The 24,593-nt window shown below is 37.6% G+C and overlaps 1 protein-coding gene across 3 annotated transcripts in view; it reads right to left on the bottom strand.

The window, feature by feature from the left end:
* Window positions 1-5,886: 5,886 nt before the first annotated feature.
* Window positions 5,887-24,593, bottom strand: part of CCDC91 (coiled-coil domain containing 91) — a 294,238-nt gene continuing 275,531 nt past the window's right edge. For all 3 annotated transcript variants that reach the window (XM_079775599.1, XM_079775598.1, XM_079775600.1), the window contains one exon: window positions 5,887-6,943. In XM_079775599.1, the coding sequence (XP_079631725.1) occupies window positions 6,833-6,943 (111 nt within the window). In that variant the 3' untranslated portion in view covers window positions 5,887-6,832. The remainder of the gene's footprint in view (window positions 6,944-24,593) is intronic.

Below are 24,593 nucleotides of genomic sequence, written 5' to 3'. Positions count from 1 at the left end.
TTGCTTATCTTTATCTAAAAGGCCATGAACATAAAAACATATTTGCCTATAAAATTATAACAGAATTTTAAGAATAGCTCACTGATTCACTAACTAAAATTTTACTAATTGAATCACTGTTTAATTTTTTTTAAATCCTTACATAAGGATATGATTTTTTAATTTATTTTTTTAGAGAGGAAGGGAGGGAGGGGGAAGGGAGGGATCGGGAGGGAGGAGAGAGAGAAAGAGAGAGAGAGAGAGAGAGAGAGAGAGAGAGAGAGAGAGAGAGAGAGATTGATGTGAAAAAGAAACATCAATTGCTTGCCTCCCGTATGCATGTGCCCTGACCTGGGATCAAACCTGCAACCTTTCGGTGTATGGGATACTCCATCAAACTGAGCCACCTGGCCAGGGCTGTTTAAAAATTTTTATAGTTTTAATTAAACATTTAAATTTTGGAAGTTATGGAAAGCAGAAAAATAAAGATAAAGAACACTACAGGAAAAAATACGTTTCTAAAGGTAGTGCTTTTGACGATGTGGAGAGGTTACTAACATTTTCAGAAAAGAATGCCTACACAAAAGAGCAAGAGCTCAACATTCATCATGTATATTTTTGCCACAAGGAATTTTCTATAAGCTGTTTCAGTATCAGAGCTGTGTTGGTCAGTGATTTGTACATTCTGTGGCTTCAGTTTTTCCTTTTGAAATCAGCTCCCAGACTTCTGAGAACTGAATGTTTGCCAGGACTGAGTCAAATTTTCCTACCTTTTGAATTAGTCTGTTTCATGATTTCTGTGTGTATTACAAAAATACAAGACCAGTTTACATCGCAATTGGGAGACTATCAGATACTCTTTGGCATCCTTTATCGCCAGGACTCTCACATGACATTGCTCTGGACATTCCCTGATCCGACCCACTCCCAAACACCTCTCCTCTCCTCACCCACAACTCCCACTGGATCGCCCACTCTTGATCACAAAACCATATGCATACAATCTCTCCAAATTTTCTTCTTTCCTCTTTGTAATAACTAAACCTGATTAAACAGGGCCAGTGAATTTAACATACACCCTAAAGACCACTCTATGGGATGTTATTTCTTATTCTATGGATTCTATGGATAGGCACCTCTTGGCACCCTAAGACATTATTTCATATATAACTTTTCCATATGTTTTCATACTTGCACTCTTAGAGGATCGTATAATTTGGGTAGTACATTTCTATCATTTTAGTAGCATTCTAGTAGCTACGATTTTACTGATTTAGTTATTCTAGTAGCTTTCTGAAATGTGAAATTCATTTCAGTGTTCAGATGTTTTGTTGATTCATAGAAGGCTGGTTACTGTTTTATGAGAGTTCTTTTATGAGAATACTATTTGAGTTCTTATAGGACCTCAGTTAGAAACACAACAGTCTTAGCTATTTCTTTAAATTAGTAGTCAGAACTATTAGCTGGAGATTAGTTGAGTTATAAAGAGGTGCAGTGATTGATTAATTCAATTATTTGTGAACTCACAGTTATATACTAAGTCCACATCACAGGTTAGACACAGTAAACTGCCTTTAGGATACAATAATCAAACCAAATGCGGGCTCTTCCTTCAGGAGGAGACAGATCTAAACAAGAATATAAATTATTAATTATAAATGATAATTAACACAAGATATTAAATTCCGTAAGTACTCCATAGAAAAATCCTAGTATGTAATCCCTGCGGAAGGAGGAGAGGGAATATAACGGCAAGTAACTTGTTGAGAATGGATGCTTCAGGGAAAAAGAAAACAAAACTAGACAAGAGCAAAGAAAATTTTACCAACTATTTTTCTTCTATTTACATGTACGGATGATTTATGCCCACGCAGTCCCTGCATTATGGCAGTTTGGGTGTATGCAATGTGTTTGTTTTTCAATTAAATAAAGGGAGCAGTTTTTGTTCTGCCTGGATTTTACAAAGTTCTGGAAGTCAGTCACAGCTGTAAATTCTCATATATTGCTTCTACCCACTCACTATGATGCTGGTGGTGATGCCTACAAGTGAGTGCAGATTCAGAGCACATTGGCTTTCCGCTCCTTTAGTAGAGTCTTTGGAAACAAAGTGGAGTGTTTAACTGGTCTGTAAACAGAAGACTTGGGCTAAGTGCTTTGATCCAACTCCTCTGCTTCTCTTGCAGTTTTATGTTTTTCAGGTCCTTACATATGTTTTTTTCCTAAATTCAGATTTTATTTTTTGCAAATACCTTTGTAATTTAGTGAATGAATAATTACTTTGTTTTTTATTATTTAAAACATACATAGCATTTCCTGCTTCCATTCAGTTTAACTGTCAGATTAAAAATAAAGCTATAATTATAGATACTTGACTAGTACAGAATAACACCAATCATAAGGACATTGTTCTGGTTTTGATTTCAAAGCAATCTTGAGCAAGACTCCCTTGAATTGGAACATGAGTCAGCATTTAGCAAAGCTGAGTTTAAACCTCTACTCCAGATTCTAAGTGACAGAGAACTTCAAACTAGGGCACTGTTTGTTCATTGTTTTAGGTATCTGTGATTTACTTGGCATTGTTAGACAATAGGGGCTTCGGTTCATTTATATTTTTAACATTCCTTAAAATAAATCAGAGTGTTCCCATTTTGGATGTGGATTAGTATGGCGGAAAAAATGAAGAACTTACAAGTGCTGAGTATCCAGGGATTACGTGTGCTCTGTGCTGGATTGTCTTGGTTAATATTTTCTCGGTTGCACGTAATAGAAACTGGCTCTGGCGAGCTTAAGGAGAAAAAGTAAGTGGTGCTGGCATATTAGAAGAATATTTGGTTATCTAATAGAATCCAAGACTCAGGAAAGACAGGGATCAAGAGACTTCTGACCTCAGAGTTCCTTTCTGTCTCCCTAGGGGAAAGTAGTTGGAGAGTCTTAGCATATGACAGGAGGCCCAGTTGGGATCAGACCTTCATCTGTGGATTGGTAAATCAAGGTCAGAGGGGCAGAATTATACTGTTTAGCCAGTTGTTTGTGGGCTACCACACCTGTACTTTGTGGGCAATTCCCAGAGAAAGGGGAATTACTGTGAACTGGTAGCCACACCAGCGAGGTCTACCATGTGAGGTATTTTACAGGCTTAATTTAATTTGCACAAAAAGCCTATAAAAGTCACTATTTCCACATCACAAATGAGAAAATTGAGACGCAAATTGGTTAGGCAACATGTCCAATGTTCCACAATTAGCATGTGGCAGACCTAGAATTCCAACTAAGCTTATAAGGGGGAGGGGCATATTCTTCTCTTAAGGGATTCATGTGATAAAAGACTACATGAGATAGAAACTTAGAGATATTTTCTCCTGGAGAAAATATTAGGTATCTCCAGAATACTAGAAAGAGTAAAACTGAGTGTTGAAAGCTCTGGGGTTGAATCCCAGCTCCACCCTATCATCATGGGCAAGTAAACATCCAATCCTCTCCATTCATAAATGCTGAAATATCATCTACTTCACAAGGCTATTTTAACTTCACAGGGTTGTTGAGACAACATGTGAAAATACTTGGCTCAAAGCAGATACTCATTTTTTGGTGGGGGAAATAACTTTTCTATTAATGAATCCTTAAGCATGCTACCAAAAACGAGTCACAATTTGAGACTGGCTTTCTAACTCAAAAAACTGAATGGCTTCTTCACCTAAACAGAACAGTAGGAAATGTTACATACAAAGAGTTAAGGAAATCATACAATAGGCAAAGAAAGTTTTACATTCAAAACATTTGACTACTTTGCTTTAAGACTTTGAGCTCACATTGCAGGAAAAAACTCTGACCTCTGGTCATAGCATATACTTAGTCACCCAATTTTCTTAGTGAATACTACCTGAGGTGGTCAGATAACCAGAGCAAAAAGTGACTTCAGTTCTGAATGTGGTAATCTCTGAACATCACTGAAACATTAGCTAATTTGGTTTGGAATGATTAATGTATTCAAACATTCTAAGCTCAGATGATAATTCTCAGTTATCTTTAAGGGCAGCTCTGTGGGAAAGCAAGCACTACAGCAACCCAAGAGTTTATTATCGTGCACGGTGGGTGTTCTGCAAATACTCAGAGACTGATTGGTATTAATTTGTTCCAAATTACTTCAGACAACAATTAGTCTATGTCAGCAGTGAAGTTGGAAGCTTAAATGGAAGAAAAAAATCTTTCTGTGTTGGTAGGGATGAAAGAGAGGTGTGGACTATTATATTCACTTGATTTTCCATTATCTCTGGATCTTAGTTTGTGACCTTCGATGCTTCATTTTCATATAAATCATATCTGAGTTAAGTTGTAAAATACCCTATCATTTTAAATTTGATGACAAATAGTCAAGTGGTTTTAAATATGACCATAACATTGTGTCATTGGCTTGTTCCAAAATTAAAAGCCTCTCCCATATTTTTAAAAATATATTTTTACTGATTTCAGAGACAGAAGAAGAGGGAGAGATGGAAATATTAATGATGAGAAAGAATCATTGATTGGCTGCTTCCTGCATGCCCTAATTGAGCGAGCAACCCAGGAATGTGCCCTGACCGGGAATCGAACTGTGACCTCTGGTTCATAGGTTGATGCTCAACCACTGAGCCATGCCAGCTAGGTGCCTCTCCTATTTTTTCTATACTGCAATTCAAGTCAGTGGCCTGCTTGCCTTAATTCCTCATTTAAATTTGTAAGAGAAAACTAGTTATTCACATTTAAAGATTTTTTGTAAATATTATTGTAAATATTTAGGGCAAGCATGTCAAATTCAAAGGCTAACATGGGCCAAATAAACAAGGTTTAAGTTTATGTAGGCCGCAAAAAAAAAAAAAAAAGCTTCAATTTTCATAGAAACGTAGGTTTATTTCGATAAAGACATGCTGAATACAAAGGGCTGAAATAAATGAGTAATCGTTAACATAAAATAATAGAACATTTTAATAAAAATTAATATTTTTTCTTGAACATTAACTTATCAGACACCAAGTAACTTCACAAATTAATAAACGTAACACAAATAAACCTACTTTTCTTGTTCTCCGAAAGTGAAATATTTCCTGTTGCACACACCAAACAAGTCAGTACAAGACTAATGACCTGTCAATCGGCTGCTAAAATATGCGTTGCTAGTATTAGTGGAGAGAAATGGTGCGCCTGTATGTAAGGCGCATAAGGGAAATGAATGCAACACGATTATAGTAATCAGTCATTAGCGAATGTTGTAGTTCATTATTAATAACTAGAGGCCCAGTGCATGATTGAATCATGCACGTGTAGGGTCCCCTACACGCTTTTGCTTTCGATCACGGGGGAGCTGGGTGCCTGTCCGCTGGTGCACCAGGCCTTTCAGAAGCCTCCGCCCTGCCGGAGGCTTCTGAAAGGCCTGGTGCCTGAGCGGACAGGCACCCAGCTCCCTGCTTTTGATGGTCCGCGGTGGGACGTGAGCTCGCTGCCCCAGAGGCTCCTTCTGTGCCGCAGCACAGCCATGGCGCAGACGCTGAGCTCCAGCCGCCGCTGGCGACGTGAGCTCAGTATCCCGCCTGCCCAATCGGCCACCCCGGCCACTCCGAGTCCCGCCCCCCCGCGCCTCCTGGCCAATTGTGGGCATAGCGAAGGTACAGTCAATTTGCATATTTGTCTATTATTTTATTAATAATTATGTGTAACAGGATATTATAAAAATTAAGTTATGAAAATTTTATTAAAACGTTTCTTACATACTGTTATATTGGCTGGGCCACAAAAATATTCGTTGTGTTTGACATGCTTGATTTAGGGTGTATGTTAAAAAATTATCATCCATGGATATATAAGTTAGAGTAAGAATTTTTTTTAAAGGAAGAAAGAATTAACTTAAAAAAGAAAGGCTAAAAAATGACCAAATAAGTTTCTCAAGCTCTTTTTATTACACTAATGAATCCCATAAAATTACAAAGCCCACAAAAGTAGAAGCATTTCAAAAACAAAAGAAATTGTTTGCATAATTTTAATGACAACATTTAGTTTTGATGTTAAAAAAAAAACACTCATGATTCTGCATTGAAGCACACTGCTCATGAATTAAGCACATCCTGAAATTCTGGGCAAGAATTTCATATCTCTTATATGAACCTGACTTCATGTAAATGGTTATGTTACAGTCCCTTTCTAGAGATTAAGTTCATGATATGATTCATTGAAAAATGAATTTATTGATTCACAGTGACTTTGAAGAATAGAAACAGGAACAAAGCATATATCATACACATACCCCTTTAAGTGGTACATTAGATCAAAGTGAAATTAATATAATAATCTTTAGTGTTTTCAACTGTTACCAACAAAAATAGATCCTACTACAGAAAAGAAGTGTGGTAATGTCAGAAGGAGATGTTGAAATCTATGCTGTTTTTATCCTTAAAATCAAATAAATGCATGATTACATTCTAGAATCATATCAAGAGTCACTGTCAAGCAATAAGTAAAGATATTTACTGCTTCTGCCAAATACAATATAACAGGCCAGAGGCTATAAAGTTTACCTAATTAACTTTTGGTAATGTGGAAATTTTCAATGGCTTTTGAGTCACATTACACATTCTGTTGCTGCTGCTGCTGCTGCTGTTGCTGCTGCTACCAAAATAATAGTAAAGGTAAAGGAGTAAACAAAAGAAAATAAATTAGATCTCTTGATCATTCTAAATATTGTTTTGGTTTATCCTTGAAGTGGAAATCAATTATCCAAGGCTTGGAAAGAAAACAAAAGCATCTTTGTAATTCACTGCATGTATTATTTGAGAGGTCTAATGATTTATCCATTGCCAGTGTGGGTTAGCTTGTCATGTCCTCTTTACTCAATGTTAACTGGTTCCGTAGCTATCAAAGCACTTAGCTGTTTCTGAGCACAGGAGAGGAACAGTTCCAAACTGGACAGGCTTCTTTGGCGGATGACTTGATCAAGCTGTCAATTTTTTTTTTTTAAAGAGAGAGAGAGAGAGAGAGAGAGACAGAAAAAAATACACTTAGTTGAGGGATAAAAGAATATTATGTCATTGAAGGCCACTCAAAAAACCTTTTCAGATGATGACTTAGAAAATCAAGTAGTGCTTTAAACTTAGAGACAATGTAGTCACTATTTCTGGGCTATTATCTAAGATAAGAAGATAAATCATTACAATTTCATAGTTGATGTTTTCCAGTTATTGAAGAAACACAAATACCATAATTTTGGTTAGAGTGATTTAAAAATATATAAAATAGTATAAAATTCCAGTTCTTAATGAATATACAGGTCAAACATCCATAAAGATCATATAAATAAACAGATGCAAAACACAAAAGAAATATATAGTAGAGAAAAGCAGCATAATTGCATCATGTATAATAGGGTTTAGTAGGGCAAAGAATAAGGGAGCAATAATCAATTTCCTGAAATTAGAGAAAGTTCTTGGAAAAGGTGTACTTTAAGATTGTTGAAACTTATTGGACTTGGTCTTCCTGCTGAGTTAGAGGTTTTTTACTAGGATTTTTAAAAATGTTTCAATAAAAATTAATATAGTAAGTAAGAGGTTTAATAATGAGTCATATATAATCAAGAACTTTCAGAATGGTAAGGATTATTGAATACATCAAGAAAACTTTCTAACTCTTCTTCCCTAAAAAATTTGTTCATGGTGTAAAAATTACCATTAACAACACAATAAAAGAAAGCCAAATAAATTCCATTTCACAATATATACTTGTGATTTTTATGCAAAAGTTGAAATATCCTTCATACAAATTCCTGCCAACATAAAAGAAAAGACAAATCCAAACAAAAATTCTGAAATTACATTTCTATAACCCACTGATATTCAAAAATGACTGAAAAAACTGGAAGATAAATTTTTTGAAGTATCCTAAGAATTAATAAAAAGAATATTATATGTAGTAAAATGCCCATGTAAAAGGATTGAACACTCCTAACATTCCCTTAAATGTTAATATTTTGTGAATTTAATATATTTACAGAAATAGGATTCCTGCTTATCCCTTTTCCTGATTTTATTTCCTTTTCCTCTGAAATGATAGCATTTGGGGAATATACACTTTCTGCTTACAAGTGTCTATTAAACAAGACAGTTCATTGCATTATAATCCCCAGGTAAATGGAGATCTTGCCTGTCTTGCTGACTAGTGTACTCCAGCATCTAGAAAACAGTCTGGCACAAGTTAGACACTTAAAATATTTGCTGTGATTGAATCAATCAATACATATTTAAGCTTAATAGAGCAAGACAATCTACTATAAAATGATAGATGCATTTTTAATCCTTAAAATGAAGCATACTTAACCTAATCTAAAAGCTAGGTAGGGCCGAAACCGGTTTGGCTCAGTGGATAAAGTGTCGGCCTGTGGACTGAAAGGTCCCAGGTTCGATTCCGGTCAAGGGCATGTACCTTGGTTTCAGGCACATCCCCAGTAGAGGGTGTGCAGGAGGCAGCTGATCGATGTTTCTAACTCTCTATCCCTCTTCTTTCCTCTTTGTAAAAAAATCAATAAAATATATTTTTAAAAATAAATAAATAAAAGCTAGGTAGGAATTAAGGTTTAAGTTTTTTAAAAAATATATTGTATTGATTTTTACAGAGAGGAAGGGAGACGGATAGAGTTAGAAACATCGATCAGCTGCCTCCTGCACACCCCCTACTGGGGATGTGCCCGCAACTAAGGTACATGTCCTTGACTGGAATCGAACCTGGGACCCTTCAGTCCGCAGGCCGACGCTCTCTCCACTGAGCCAAACCAGTTAGGACAAAGTTGTTTTAAGTTTTATTTTAATATATGTAAAACAGATTGAAATCTAAATATTTGCAGTTTCAAAAATTATTTTGTACTTGGTCCAAATTCAAATAATAGAGAATACTGTACCAACAACACCCACTTCCAGTCCACATCCAGTGGTTCCTGTCTACTTTGGGATGTTTTCACGCATTTAAGTCTGTTTTTTAAAAACACATGGTCCAGATCTTATAATCATAACTTGGGAGGAATCACACAATCAGTTTTACTGTCATTACTGGAAAATTTTCCTATCTCATTCTTAAGAAATTGCTTGACTATCTTCCATGATTTAACTATATTACCACTGACAGACATGTATTTATTGCAATTTTGTCTTGTTTTTAGAGCACCAAAGAAATTTACAACCTGAGTATACTCCCTTCAGAAGATGGTCAAGCGTTTCTCTTGGACAGATTCTAAATATGTGGAATTTCTAGGTCATAAGATTTGCATATTTTAAATTGTGACAGATGTTTCTAAATTGTTTTCCAGAATGAGGGTACCAATTAATCAGCTCCATCTACAATGTATAAGAGGACCACTTTGCTCTATTTTCTTCTTTTAAATGCTTGCATAGTTTTTCATTATATATTTATAATTTTATATATAATTAATATGTTATTATTTACTTTTAAATTATTATATTAATAGACTTTGGATTGTTCCTAGTATTTTGCTATTATAGTTAATGCTATACTAAACACCCTTCAACACGACCTCTGTATATTTATGCTAGCATATCTTATAGAAATTGGTTGAGCCAAAGAATATGTCACCTACAATGTTACCTCTATTATAAATCAGGTTTCCAAATCAGCATGAATATGTCTTTGGGCTCCCTATTCTGTTCCCATAGACAATTCACCTATCCCTACAGAAATATATTACTGCACTTTATAATAAATTTTAATATATCACATTTTAACAACCATATCATCAAATATTTCAGTTGAATGTAAATTAGTGAACACTTATAATAAAGCATAAAATCCAAGCAAAGTTCAGAAGCAGATTCTTTGGAGAAACTTTTCTCCTTTGGGAGTATATGGCACAAACTCACAATATGTCTGGACCTAGCATTCAACCTGTAATTATTACTAAGTAACAATAATCATCTGGATTTATGCATTCAGAATGAATCTGTGATATTTAAAAAGGCAAAAACATGTATAACGACAAAACGTTTAAAAGATTTTTATTTAAACACTAGAGGCCTGGTGCACGAAATTCATGCCCGGGAGGTGGGGGGGGGGTGTCCCTCAGCCCAGCCTGCACCCTCTCCAATCTTGGACCAATCGAGGGATGTCCGACTGCCCGTTTAGGCCCGATCCCACTGAGATTGGGCCTAAACGGGCAGTCGGACATCCCTCTCACAATCCAGGACTGCTGGCTCCCAACCATTTGCCTGCCTGCCTGCCTGATTGCCCCTAACCGCTTCTGCCTGCCAGCCTGATCATCCCCTAACCACTCCCCTACCAGCCTGATTGACGCCTAACTGCTTCCCTGCCAACCCGATTGCCCCTAACTGCCCTCCCCTGCTGGCCCGATTGCCCCTAACTGCCCTCCCCTGCTGGCCTGGTCACCCCCAACTGCTCTACCCTTCAGGCCTGGTCACCCCTAACTGCCTTCCCCTGCTGGCCTGGTCACTCTCCCATGCAGGCCTGGTTGCCCCCAACTGCCCTCCCCTGCAGGGCTGATCCCTCCCAACTGCCCTCCCCTGCATGCCTGATTGCCCCCAACTGCTCTCCCTTGCAGGCCTGGTCCCTCCCAACTGCCCTCCTCTGTTGGCCTGATCTCCTTCAACTGCCCTCCCCTGCTGGCCATCTTGTGGCGGCCATATTGTGCCCACATGGGGGTGGTCATCTTGTGTGTTGGAGTGATGGTCAATTTGCATATTACCTCTTTATTATATAGGATACCAAGTGCTTTTCTCTTACGTGATAGGAGTCAATCTAACTTAGTAATGATTAGATGATGGACATCTGGTTTTGGGTTAGGGAGCTGCAAGGATCACTTCACTTCTCTCAACATGCCTCCCCGAAATGTCTGATGGTAAGAATCCACTTAATAAACAGGAACTCAACACTTTGAGAAGCAATAAGGTGATACTGAGACTCTGACGAGTAAGATAAATTGGGCCATCACAGTGCTGAGTTTCAGATAAGTTGGGTCCTTCCTGAGCATAGAAGGGAAGATCGTCTGTGAGGGGAACACTTGAGACCTTTCTCTTAAATGGCAAATTCCTCTCCCTGAAACAAGTACATCAAACTGATGTTCTTGGCAAATTATTGAATTTCAACAGTTTCTGTTTTATTAGGCATGACCATATTATCCTTTATTGAAGCAAGAAGAATTTCAGCAAAATATTCAATTCCTTTTGCCCCTCCAAAAGTGGGGCTTAGTTCTGCATTTGTGGCTTTCATTTCAAAGTGAATCAAAGATTTGTATTCTGTGACTTCATGTTGGCAGTATTATATGGAGAATAGTGGTGGCAAACATTTTTGGGTATGGGTTTACAATCTCTTCTTAATAGTGTAGCTCTAACTGCTTTGTTTTCCCTTCCATTTTCTGTTGCTTCAGCTGCTATTCAGCTCTTTCAGATACCTGAAAAAAAACTTGGAAATTCTGAAGTCCCTCAAATGGACACTGGAGCTTTATAAATCTTTTTCTCCCCTCTTTATCATCTCTTCAGTTTTCTGGTATCCTGCTGAAAACAATTTGGACGTATGCAACTTGCTAAAAGTTAATATTTATAAGCTTAGAGGAAAAAAAGAGCACAAGAATTCCCAATAATTCCCTATCTTAGACTTATCTTTTCATCAGTATTTCATGTCACAGCAAAAGAAAAAGAAAAGCAAAACATCTCTAGACCTTTTCTTTTATTCCCTCATCACCAAAACACAATATGATGGGTGGTGAATTTATACTGATCTGAAGAGCTAAATACAAAATCAATTATAAACATATATGACTTATTTTAATGGAACTGTTTATAACACTGTTTACATCCCCCAAAATCTGAATCACTGTTTTTGACTATATATATCTTATATGTTATTTATACACTAGAAGCCCGGTGCACAAAATTCATGCATGGGAGGGGGGAATCCCTCAGCCTGGATTGCACTCTCTCCAATCTGGGACCCCTTGGGGGATGTCTGACTGCTGGTTTAGGCCCAATACCTGCGGGCCTAAACTGGCAGTTGGAGATCCCTCTTGCAATCCGGGACCACTGGTTCCTAACTGCTCGCCTATTTGCCCACCTGATTGCCCCTAACCACTCTGACTGCCTGCCTGATCGCCCCTAACCACTCTGTCTGCCTACCTGATTGCCCCTAACCACTCGCCTGCCTGCCTGCCTGATCGCCCCTAACCGCCTCTGCCTGCCTGCCTAATCGCCCCTAACCACATCTGACTGCCTGCCTCTGATCGCCCCCTAACTGCCTCTGCCTGCCTGCCTGATCGCCCCTAACCACTCTCCCCTGCCTACCTGATTGTCCCTAACCACTCTCCCCTGCCAACCTGATCGCCCCTAACCGCTCTCCCCTGCTGGCCTGATTGCCCTAACCGCTCTCCCCTGCTGGCCTGATCGCCCCTAACCTCTCTCCCTGCTTGTCTGATCGCTCCTAACCACCTCTGCCTTGGCCCCGCCACACTGGCTTTGTCCGGAAGACGTCCTGTCTATCCAGTCTAATTAGCATATTACCCTTTTATTAGTATAGATTTGTAGTACTAATTGTGATTTCAATATATTTTGGACTTCTACAAACAAAGTACACCAAGAGATGTGAAAACTATTAGGTTTACCTTTATCAAAGTTTTACAACCTATCCTTCTGAAATTTTAAACATGATTAAAAAGTGATATAATTTTTCAAAGAAGGTAGAATGGCTATTTGGCAAATCCATGGTAGAAAGTGACTCATAAACAAATGTTGTTATCACCTTAGTAATAATACATTTTATGGATTCATTAACAAGTTCTTTCATGGGCATTGTAGAAAGGTCAAGTATCATGATCCAGAACTATGACTATTTAGACAATTTTTCCAGTTAACATCATCCTATTGAGTAAAAAGGATTGTTTACCTTTTGATAAGAAATAAAATAATTCTTCAGTCTCTTATTTATTATAACTGTTGTCCTTTGAACATTGTTATTTGGATATGAATGCCTCTTTTTTCTGACTTTAACATCCTCCCACAAAGGAATACAATCAAGGTGTTGTTTCATTTACATGCTTGATACTGAGACAATCAATTAATCAATTAGTCAACCAGTTGATAATAACAAAGTCAAGACTGCCACTATTTCTGCATTATTGTTCTGAGGCATGGGCAAAAGAAGTATATAATAATGTCTTTGTCCTTAGAGGTTTATACTAGTTTTGGAGAGATGCACATGCAACAATTAAAGGAACAATTAGGTGCTGACATGTATAGTAATGACTGAGTCCATGAAAGATCAGAGAGTGGGGGAGTTCATGGTGGGAGAGGATAGACGAGAAAACTTCACAAAAGTGGAACCTGAACAGGCTCTTAGAGTATCAAGAGCATTTCCTTGGACAAAGAGGAGCAAAATGTGGAAGAAATCCTAGGAAAGCAGATTAGCAAGAACAGAGACAGAGATGTGGAGGAAGGAGACATTATTTAGAGACATTGAGGATAAAGGCTTGAGTCTAATGGAGAAAGTCTGCCAAGAATATTCATAGAGCCCAGCTGATGTGGCTCAGTGGTTGAGCATTGAACTATGAATCAGGAGGTCATGGTTCAATTCCCAGTCAGGGCACATGCCCAGGTTGCAGGCTTGATTCCCAGTAGGGGTTATGTAGGAGGCAGCCTATCTCTCTCATCATTGATGTTTCTATCTCTCTCTCCCTCTCCCTTCTGCTCTGAAATTATTAAAAACATTAACCCTTTGCACTCGCTTGCTTTTTTCTCAATTCCTTTATTCTACTCGGGATTTAATTTTTTAAATACCCCAGATTTTACAAAGCACGGCAGTAGAATAAAAAACTGGAGTTTCTTTTCATACAAACTTATTTATTTGGATTTTTTTATATTTCAAATTATTGATACATTCAAAGAGTATAAAAAGAGCTGCTACTGATGCTAACCGTGTCGAGTCACACTCGACATCCAAGTGCAAAAGGTTAAAGAATATTCCGACATTCTTTCATGTTCCCATTTATTCAATATTTATTTAGTACCTATTATGTGCCAGGCACTGTTTTAGGCACTAGAAATATAGTGGTGAATAAGGCAATCTCTGCTTTTATATTATTTACTAGAGTCCCGGCCTGCATCCTCCTACAATCCGGGACCCCTCAGAAGATGTCCGACTGCTGGTTTAGGCCTGATCCCACAGGGATCTCTGCAGGGTTGGGCCTAAACCGGCAGTCGGACATCCCTCTCATAATCCGGGACCTCTGTCTCCTTAAGCACTTGCCTGCCTGCCTGCCTGATTGCCCCTAACTGCCTCTGCTTGCCTGCCTAATCGTCCCTAACCACTCGCCTGCCTGATAGCCCCTAACCCCTTTGCCTGCCTGCCTGATCGCCCCTAACCACCTCTGCCTCAGCCCCCGCCACAGCGGCTTCATCTGGAAGGACATCCAGAATGATGTCCGGAAGGTCGTTTGGCTGTCCGGTCTAATTAGCATATTACACTTTTATTATTATAGATAATTTAGTTTGAGGACACAAGTTAATAGAGATCAGCACTATAAAAAATAAAAAAGTAGGGTAAGAGATTTGACAGAGACTGAGGGTCTATCTGTTGGGGAGGATGATTAGAGAAGACTACTGGAGATGGTCATAATGATGAGACCTAAATGAAGTGAGGGAGGAAAGGCACCATGCAAAAACATCAGGAAAGACAAATTCAAGGCAGATAAAACTGCAAGAGAAAAGTCCAAAATGTGGGTCAGACTTGCGTTGACTGATTATTGGCAATAAATAAGAGAATGCAGCAAAATGAGCAAGGAGGGAACTGATGGGAGAGAGGATCGGAGACGTGGATCGAGGCCAGAGCATGTAGGGCACTACAGGTCATGGGAAGAGTTCGAGCAACTCATGTTTGAAAACTGTCACACCTATTACTGGGAAAAGCAGACTGTAGGAGCACAAGAGTGGAGGAAGAAAACCCAGTGAGAAAACTTTTGGTTGAGGAAAGATGTAACGTTAATCAAACTACTGGCAGTGGAGGCTAACAGCAGGTCAGATTTGGGACATATTTTGAGATAGGACAAAATTAAATTGCTGATGGATTAAAAGTGTGGATGAAAATAGAAATGAAGGTGATTCTTAGAATGAGATATGATGAACTAGAGCTAGAGTGAGTTGGACAGAGGAAAATTAGAGTTTTGTTCTGAACATGGTTAGTTTGCCCAATTCTAATAAACTAGAGGCCTGATGCACGAAATTCATGCAAGGGGCTTAGCCTCCCAGCCCTGGCTGGCCCTCGCAGCCCCCGCTTCATCCAGAAGGTCGTTCAGCTGTTCAGTCTAATTAGCATATTAGCTCTTTATTATATAGGATATTTCAGAGAGATTGGATTATAAGAACCTGCAATTCAGAGGAGCCATCAGGGCTAGATACAAATTTGGAAATCATCTGCATATAGAAGGCATAGGTGAGATTACCTAGGGAATGAATGTGGATAAAAGAGAAAAGGTCAGAAGACTAACCCTGGAGGCACTCTAAAACACGATCTAGCAAAGGAGTATGGGATATGAGGTTTGAAAGGCAATTATGGTAATGGTTGACTTATGTCCCACATAAGGATATCTTCAAGTTCTAACCTTCGAACTTATGAATGTTCTAAATATGAACTTATTTGGAAATAGGGTCTCTGAAGATGTAATTAAGATGTAATTTCAGATGAGTTCATCATATGGATTAGGGTGGCCTATAAATCCAATCATTGGTATCTTCATAAAAAGAGACCCAGAAACACAGACACAGGGAAGAACACCATATAAGGAAGGAGGCAGAAATTGGAGCGATGTGTCTGTAAACCAAGGAATGCAGAGAGAATTTCTAGCAACATCAGAAACTGGAGAGAGGCATGGAACAGATGTGCCCAGAGCCTTCCGAGAGCATAGCCTTGCCAACACCTTGATTTTGGACTTCTAGCCTTGAGAACTGTGAGAGAATAAATTTCTGTTGTTTTAAGCCATCCAGTTTGTGGTACTTTGTTACAGCAGCCCTGGGAAATGACAAACAATAATTTTTCCAGATTGTTGAGGTCCGTATTTATACACCAGAGTAGTGTTTTCCACAATGTGGACAACACCACTTCTATGCAGAAGGTGTTTTGTTTAAAATAAATACATAAAATATTTTTTAGTCAAATAAGTTTGGGAAATGCAGGATTAAAAGGTTTCTTTTCTATCTGGCTGGTGCTGCTCAGTGGTTGAGCATTGACCTATGAACCAGGAGGTCTCGGTTTGATTCCCAGTCAGGGCACATGCCCAGGTTGTGGGCTTGATCCCTAATAGGGGGCATGCAGGAGACAGCCAATCAATGATTTTCATTATTGACGTTTCTACCTCTCTATCCCTCTCCATCCTCTCTGGAAAAAAAAAATTATATATATATATATATATATATATATATATATATATATATATATATATATATATATTTTCCACCGAACTTCCCAGAGCTTTTGTGCTAAGAAACACTGTGAATTACCAAAATGGCCATGCACTACAGGTAATGTCTGTCAGACTTTAAACCTTGGAGTCATGTGTGCACATGTATGTAAATCATACTTTGGAAAATGCCCCACAAATCAATTTCTCTTGACAACTCCTCCAAATGGGAAGCAAATTGTTAATGCTGGGAGAAGACCACACTGCCCTTTATGACAAGTAATCATGAAGCTGTAATAGAAGGGACTCTGAGACTGCTTAGGCAAACATCTACATTCTACAGTTGTGGCAAGTGGATGATCCCAGTGGTTAAGTAGCCAACTTCACAAATCCAATATGTCCTCCTACATTAAAATATACATACACACCCCTTAACATGTGTTAACCTAAGTTTATCTTTGCTTAAGAAACCCTACTATATATTATGGCCTCACTGTTTCTGACAATGGAAAGATAAGACATCCCAGGAGGACCAGCAGTATGACCAAAAAGGTCAGATATGACTACCCTTACTCTTGCTGTAGACATGAAGCAAGTAGATTATGAATTGATTTTAAAACTTAATATACAAATATAATTGTAATAGCCTGTTTCATTGTATGAAATCACCATATGAAGGGCTGATGGACATGAAGAAGAGCAAGTCATTTTTGAGGGCTGATTATTTTTATTGTAACATTTAAATATTTTCCCTCTAAATACCACCGTCTTCACTTTTCTCCCGTATCCTCAAATTCTGCTTCTCATTATTTCAGCCTCAGAAAATTTAGACTTATCTGTAACATTACTGGTTGCATTAATGGATATTCTACAGTATCTATTTTATTACTGGTATACTAACCATAAAGAGTTTCTCTTTTAAAATAGTCTTGTCTTTATGTTTTTCAGATAAATAAATTTGACTGCAAGAGGGATATATTGTATATAAAAACTGAAGTTTAGCCATGAAATCCCCTCATTGGGAATATAGCTATGCCATAACTGTAAATCATGCTGAAGGAGACTTTGAACCAACTCAGGATAATAGTGTTACATGAAATAGATGCTTAGAATGACTCCGACTAAAAGATTCAGGTAGGGCAGCGGTTTGAACTAATGTGGTGCCAGTTGCCTCAAGCCTGAACTTCAGAAAATACAGGCCTAACTGCTTTACCAGAATATTTATAGGCCAACATTCATGTCCCATAAAGACTTTCAATCCAGAGTTCACATATCCTGTTCTCTTTGAGAATACTTTTCAACTTAAAAGTATATTTCAAGTCTATCTGACTATATAGTTAAAAAAATGTAACATATAAAGAAGCTGTGTAACTTTCTAGCATGCATAAGATGAATTACAGATGCTCTTTTTGAATAAATGAAAAACGGGCATAAAGAGTCTTAAATCCTATTGGCCACAACTTAAAACGATGTTATTTTTTTTTGTCTTGTTTTTTTGTTGTTGTTGTTTTAACATGTCTTAGGGTAAGTAAATTCTCTGCTTTTGAATCATCTAAAATAAATTCTACATATTTGGGCAGTTCTTCCATTTTATTCCAAACTACCACAGAATCCACTGGGAAATGGGAATACGCATTTTTGCTCTTAACTAAATTATCTGGGCAGAATAAAGCAATATGTATTCCAGACTCCAATGTGCAGACACACCACCTTGGATACAATCTTATTCGATATTACAAGTTAAGCAATAGCAGTTGGCCAGGAAAGGATTCACTGTAGTACTGAGTCAAGATTTTACTTGCTTGATAGCAGGCACTACTTTTTCTAGTATAGGCTTCCATATGTGAAGTTTAATGATAATGAAAAGAAAAGAATTCTGTTAACAACAGCTTTCCTCCTAATTCAGACAATTTCCAAAGAAAATCTAAAAATTCTAAAACACTTTAAAAAGAAAGCTTTAGATGGAGGGAACTTTTAGAAAAAAAGTAAATTCAGATGAAACTATATTATAGTTGCACAGAAATCCTGCCTTCGTGCTAGGATCCAAGGGTTATATTTACCTACTAATACATTCCATATCTTACTTTCTAGAGTTCAATCACAAGTAAATAATTTACCTCAAATATAAGATGAATTGACTGTGGCAAGGGGACTGATTTTAATATGACATTATACATGAAATTTTTAAAGACAATTTGTTACATCCTCCCTAACCATGAACAATCTTTTTGTATGTTATTTTTTTGAGATCTTGTTTAGTGCAAATATTGCAATATGTAGAATGGTCTTTTGCAAATTAAATTAATATAAAGGTCCCAAACAAATAGTATTAACAATCTTCTCACATAACAAACTGTTGTATTTTTATCAATTTAACTTTTGAAGATTTTAGCAATTCTTTTGTATCCATCTAAGGAATGATATCTGAAAATTACTATCTACCTTCCCCTTTGGTTTTGACCTTCAGTGATATATTATCTTATTCTGGAGTAGAAGAAAATATTATATGACCTCTTGGATTCTTGTCTTCCTGTGCTATCTTAAAATTCTCAAATGACAGCCGAAACCGGTTTGGCTCAGTGGATAGAGCGTTGGCCTGTGGACTGGAAGGTCCCAGGTTAGATTCCGGTCAAGGGCATGTACCTTGGTTTGGGCACATCCCCAGTGGGGGGTGTGCAGGAGGCAGCTGATCGATGTTTCTCTCTCATCGATGTTTCTAACTCTCTATCTCTCTCCCTTCCTCTTTGTAAGAAATCAATATATATATATATATATATATATATATATATATATATATATATATCTGTCATTCGAGAATTTTTTTAAATATATATTTAAAAAAAATTCTCGAATGACAGACATATTTTTTCCTTTTAAGTCTCAATTTACAAAAACAGGCAAGGGAGACTGTCCACAAGGCTTATTCTTGCGCTCTCTGCACACATATAGTGAAGCTGATTTATAGCGCACAATGAATAACCCTATAATGCTGGGTTAAATCTGGTCTTTTCTTGTTTTGAATAGTGTTACTAATTCTTGGTTGGTTGTGTTTGCTACCTCTGAAGCATAGGTGAACCTCCTTATGTGTTGTATTAGTTATCTATTACTGTGTAACAAATCACCCCAAACCTAGTGGTTTAAAAACAAGAACATATTTATCATCTCAGTGTTTGTGGGTCAGGAAACTGGGTGCTGCTTAATTGAGTGCATCTGGCTCATTGTGTTTACTGAGGGGTTGCAATCAAATGGTTGGCTGGGATGTAGTCAACTCAAAGTTCAACTGGGGAAGAATCTGCTTCCAAGCTCACTCGGGTTGTTGATGGGCCTCAAGACATCCACTTCCGACAGAGCTCATTGGAGCTGCTCTGCAAGGTACCTAATAATATGGCAGCTAACTTCAATTCCCCCAAAGCAAGCAACCTGTGAGAAAGAGCAGGAGCACATCAAGAGAGTGAGTGAACACCCAACACAAAGCCACAACCTTTTAGTAACCCATGTCACTCAGTCCAGCCCTAGCTCAAGGGAGGAAATTATATACATGCAGGGAATCACTGGGAAACATCTACTATGTATTACCTCATTTTTATTCTCTCAAAACTCTATGAATGAGGCCACTGAGACTTAAGAGATGTCATAACTTGCCCAAGTGGCAGGGCCAGGATTCAAGTCCAGGTGTGTCTGACTCCAAACCAATTCACTAAACCACACTACTACAGAGCCTTCTCAGATAAGAACTTCAGTTATGGCTGGGGGCATTGGCACAATATCTGCTTTGCTATAAATATGTAGGGGTTTCTTACATTTATACACTAGTACAAAAACCTGTCCGGATGCCAAAAGCCCTGTAGATACAGTCAATGAAGCATGTAATTATCTTCTCTTCCTAAAAAGTAGGCTCAGGAAAGTTTCTGTTATATTAACATACAAATGGTTCCCTGAAATGCAACAGAAGAAATAAAGAAAGAAAAACTGGCATGTTAAATACATCATGCCTTAAAGAATCTATAAACATCAGTGGCTGTATATAAAAACAATAGACTACTTCCTTTAAGGTCCATATGAAAAATGGGGAAACACTCATAAAGTCAATGTGTGGTGCAGATCTTACCTTGCGGTACCTCTGAAGCTTAGACAATCGTTGCTTGCTTACCTTCACATTTCCACTGCTGACAGAACTGGCTAAGTTCACCAGTGTGAGCTGCACCGCAGCGGGGATGCATACATGATTCCCATTAGGAAATCCTCAGGAGCCAAAATTGAACCAATGGAACAAAGCACCATTTACTCAAATGAAAGTTAGTGTGACTACCGTTTTCCTCTCATTTTAAATAAACACGGTTGCTCCTCGTCATTCAGGATTTTATGGTGTGTACTTGATCATGGAAGCCTTATAAAAAATACCATCTGTCTGGCACATTTTAAAACAGATTTATCCTACCAAGGGAACCAAGTGGTAAAACACCCTGTCAGTCTTCTTAAAAATCCATTGCTGCCTACCAGCTGGATCAGGAAAGTAAGAAAATCCTAACCTTCCTCCTTCTTGTAGGAATAAAGGAGGTGTGCTTTCAATTAAGAAAGCTAAATGTGGCTATTATTGCCTAAAAATGGAAATAGCATCTACTCAAATAGAAGAGACTAAAAAATAACTAACATTAAACACCTGTCAAACAGAGGACATAAGAAGTCAGGGATTATGGCAAAGCCTTAGAGTTCTCTCCCCAATAGCCATTCTTCATTTCTTATCAATAAAACTCCAGCTTAGTTTTAGAAGCAGTGTGAACATGCTCAAGCAATCATTCCTAAGACTCCCTTGCAGCTAGGGGCAACTCAAGAGATGTGAATGAAAATTATTGGGTAGAATCTCCAAGAGAGCTCCTTAAAAGTGAGATGGACAGCACTCCTAAATTCTTTTTCCTTCTTTTGCATATTTCATTCTTCCTTTCCCCTCCTTCAGTGGAGCTCCAACTGCCATTCTGTAGCCTTAATGATGTGAGCTAGTGCTAAAGACAGAAAAAGTGCAAAGACAGAAGGCTCCTCAATCCGTTATGACCTTGTTAAGCTTCCAAATGAGCTCTATACTGTTTACCTTTGGGCTTGCTTATGCCATTGCTATTTCTAGTTTCTCTTACTAGGAGGCCAATGTAAATCCCAGTGATAAAGGTACAAACTTTATTCTGTGCATGTCTACTAATATACAGAAACCAAAATTTACTTTTTAGAGTATAAGCTCAAGAACTTGAGAATAAGCTCAGAATGTTAAATGAATGAGATAAAAATTCCAGGCAAATTGAAAATTTTAATTTTAATTTGGCTGAAAAACAAGTGGAATACAATCTCCTGTAATAGCTTACGAGTATAAGAATGGTAAACGATAAAAAATAAAATAATCAGAATGATTAGGTTATGCTGATCACATGAATGTGTGAGTATGCAGGCTACATTGGCAAGTGCTTACTTTTTTTCTCTCTGCTACATGGAGTATTTGCATTCACAAACTAGCAGAGTTAAAAAGAAAAAAATGCTTTAAAAAAACTCCATATAATTGGGATGGATTTCAAATTATAGCAATTAATTTTACCTAACCAGACATATTAGTTTGCAAGTCTGGAAATAAATAGAAAGTTCTTAAACAAAAATTATAAATATTATTTATAAAATATGATACCTGGGAAACTCCAATACGAATTTCAGATTAACTTTGATAAGCACACATGACTTTATGGCATGTGTATATTTATATAGAATCTCCACCAGTTTCACACTCAAATGATGCTAATTTCCAATTCACCATGATTTTTAACGATACTAGTACATATACTTTAAGCTGCCATAAATCACTTGAAAAAGAGGTATTTTAACTAATAACTTCAATGCAGAGTGGGTAGAACCAAAATATTCTGAGCAAGATAGGAAAATTCACCTCAACAATAAAATAATAGCACTGATAGCTAACACTGAAAGTGAACTCTTTATACATCAAGAAATATTGTAACCACTTTACATGTGCTAAACCATTTAATTCTTATAACAATTCTATGTGAAGTAGGCCTTATTATTTTTTTAATTTTTTTATTTTAGAGAGAGAGAAGGGAGAGAGAGAAAAAAAGTACTGCTGCTCCACTTATTTATGCATTCACTGATTACTTTTTGTATGTGCCCTGACTGGAGATAGAAGCTACTCTAATCAACTGAGCTACCAGGCCAAGGCGATGTAGGCACTATTTTTATCTCCAGGAACAAAAGAACAAAATGTGGCACAAAGAGGTTAAAGTACTTTCCTGTGTACATATCTAGTAAATAACAACGTTTAGTTTTCATCCGGGAAATCTGATTAAAAAACCCACACTCCTAATCATATACTATACTTCCTTCACTAATGTAAAAATTTTACCTGTGGCATGCTAAAATGTTAATGTTGAAAAGCTTTTCCATAAAATGGAACAATCCAGTAATATTAATCAAGAAAGGGCAAACCAGGTTTCTCTTCCTTTCTTTTAAAATTTGTGGGAAATTTGCCAAGCAGAATTGGTTGCATTTTGGGTAGAAATTTCATAAATTGATAGTGCACAGGCCAGAGACATTTCTGATGCTGATATAAAAGCTATTATATAACTTTTGTTTCTATTTCAGTTGCTCACTTTCTTTGTCAAGTAAGGAACATTGACCTACCGTATTTGCTTTTTAGGGATCCAAAACAAGCGAATGGTTATAAACCACAATTCCTAGGGAATTGATCGTTTTTATCAATTGATAAAAATCCCCATTTAAAATTCCCATTTCTCATCTATATTTATAGGTAAGAAAGATTGAGAAGAAAATCTAGCAAAGTTACTTAAAGTGTTTTATGTAATCAATCTAAAGATTATAAAATGCATTGGCTGGTTCTTTGGGTAATCGAAGAACTTATATGCATATATGCATAACTCATGGACACAGACAATAGTGTGGTGAGGGCTTGGGAAGGGGTGGAGATGGAGTAGATGGGGTTAATGGGGGGTGGGAGGTATGGGGACATCTGTAATACTTTCAACAATAAAGACAAATAAAATAAGATGCATTGGAACTAGGAAGTAAGAAGAATGAAGGTTGGGGGGTAATTTTTTTTCAAAAAAGAAAACAGTAGTTATCCATAAGTGTCTAGTTGAGATGCCCCTGAAATACCATATGTAGTAACAACACAGGCCCATGACATCTGCTCTTTCTCTTCTGCACAGCACCTGAGGACCCAATTCATCAAGGCAACAAATGCAGCCAATGCATAAACACTTTTTTTCTTGTGTTTTAATGTAAACAAATGACATTATACAAGGGAGTGGAAGGATCAAGTAATCTAAATGCTGTGTGGTAAATCAAATGTAAACTATCTATATTTCCTGGTTGATATATTTTGTTGCACCTTTGGCAACTGGTTGTGGGAGCAGTTCCTCCACCTGGTGCAGGGCCTTGCAGAGGAGGCTGCTCAGGCCGGGTCTCTGTAGCCAGGAGCCAGACTGGACTGAGCCCCAGCGCCTCCTATGGAAAATGGCACAGTACCTGGCCATTTTTGCCTGTGATTACCAATAAAATAATCATAACAAAAATAAAAACTCTCTGTTCTAACAATTCTTTAGGTTTTCCAGCTGGAGCAGAAGTGTGCAAAGCTGTTGAAGTACATAAGCAGAGTTTTGTCTCAGCCTTAAACAGTACCCATCCCACTTTCCTCTGATAATTTGCTTAATTCAGCCAATGAAAACTATTAACCTATAGAAATTCCATAGATATGACCTATTCAAATGAGTTACCACCTCATTTACTTTATAGGAATTACTACACTTAAATGAAAAACTAAGATAATTTGCCTTGCTGGTGTGGCTCAGTGCTGGAGTGTTGACCCATGAACCAAGAGGTCCCAGTTCAATTCCTGGTCAGGGCACATGCTCTGGTTGCAGGCTCAATTCCCAGTAGGGGGCATGCAGGAGGCATGTCTCTCATCAAAATTTCTAACTCTCTATCCTTCTCTCTTTCTCTCTCTCTAAAATCAATAAAAACATTAAAAAAAAAAAAAAAGGAGGCAGCCTCTCTTCACCTGCAGTAAATTCTGCCAGATGGCTCAAGATTCTAGTTAAAAGAACAACACACACACACATAATAAAAAGAAAAACGAAGACAGTTTGTTGATGTGTATCTAGATTTCTCCTAATAAAAAACATGATGG

This window comes from Cnephaeus nilssonii (genome assembly GCF_951640355.1).
Source record: "Cnephaeus nilssonii genome assembly, chromosome: 6".
NCBI classification, from domain to species: Eukaryota; Metazoa; Chordata; class Mammalia; order Chiroptera; family Vespertilionidae; genus Cnephaeus; species Cnephaeus nilssonii.
The sequence above is the reverse complement of the archived record's forward strand: the minus strand, read 5'-3'. Positions and strand labels throughout refer to the sequence as shown.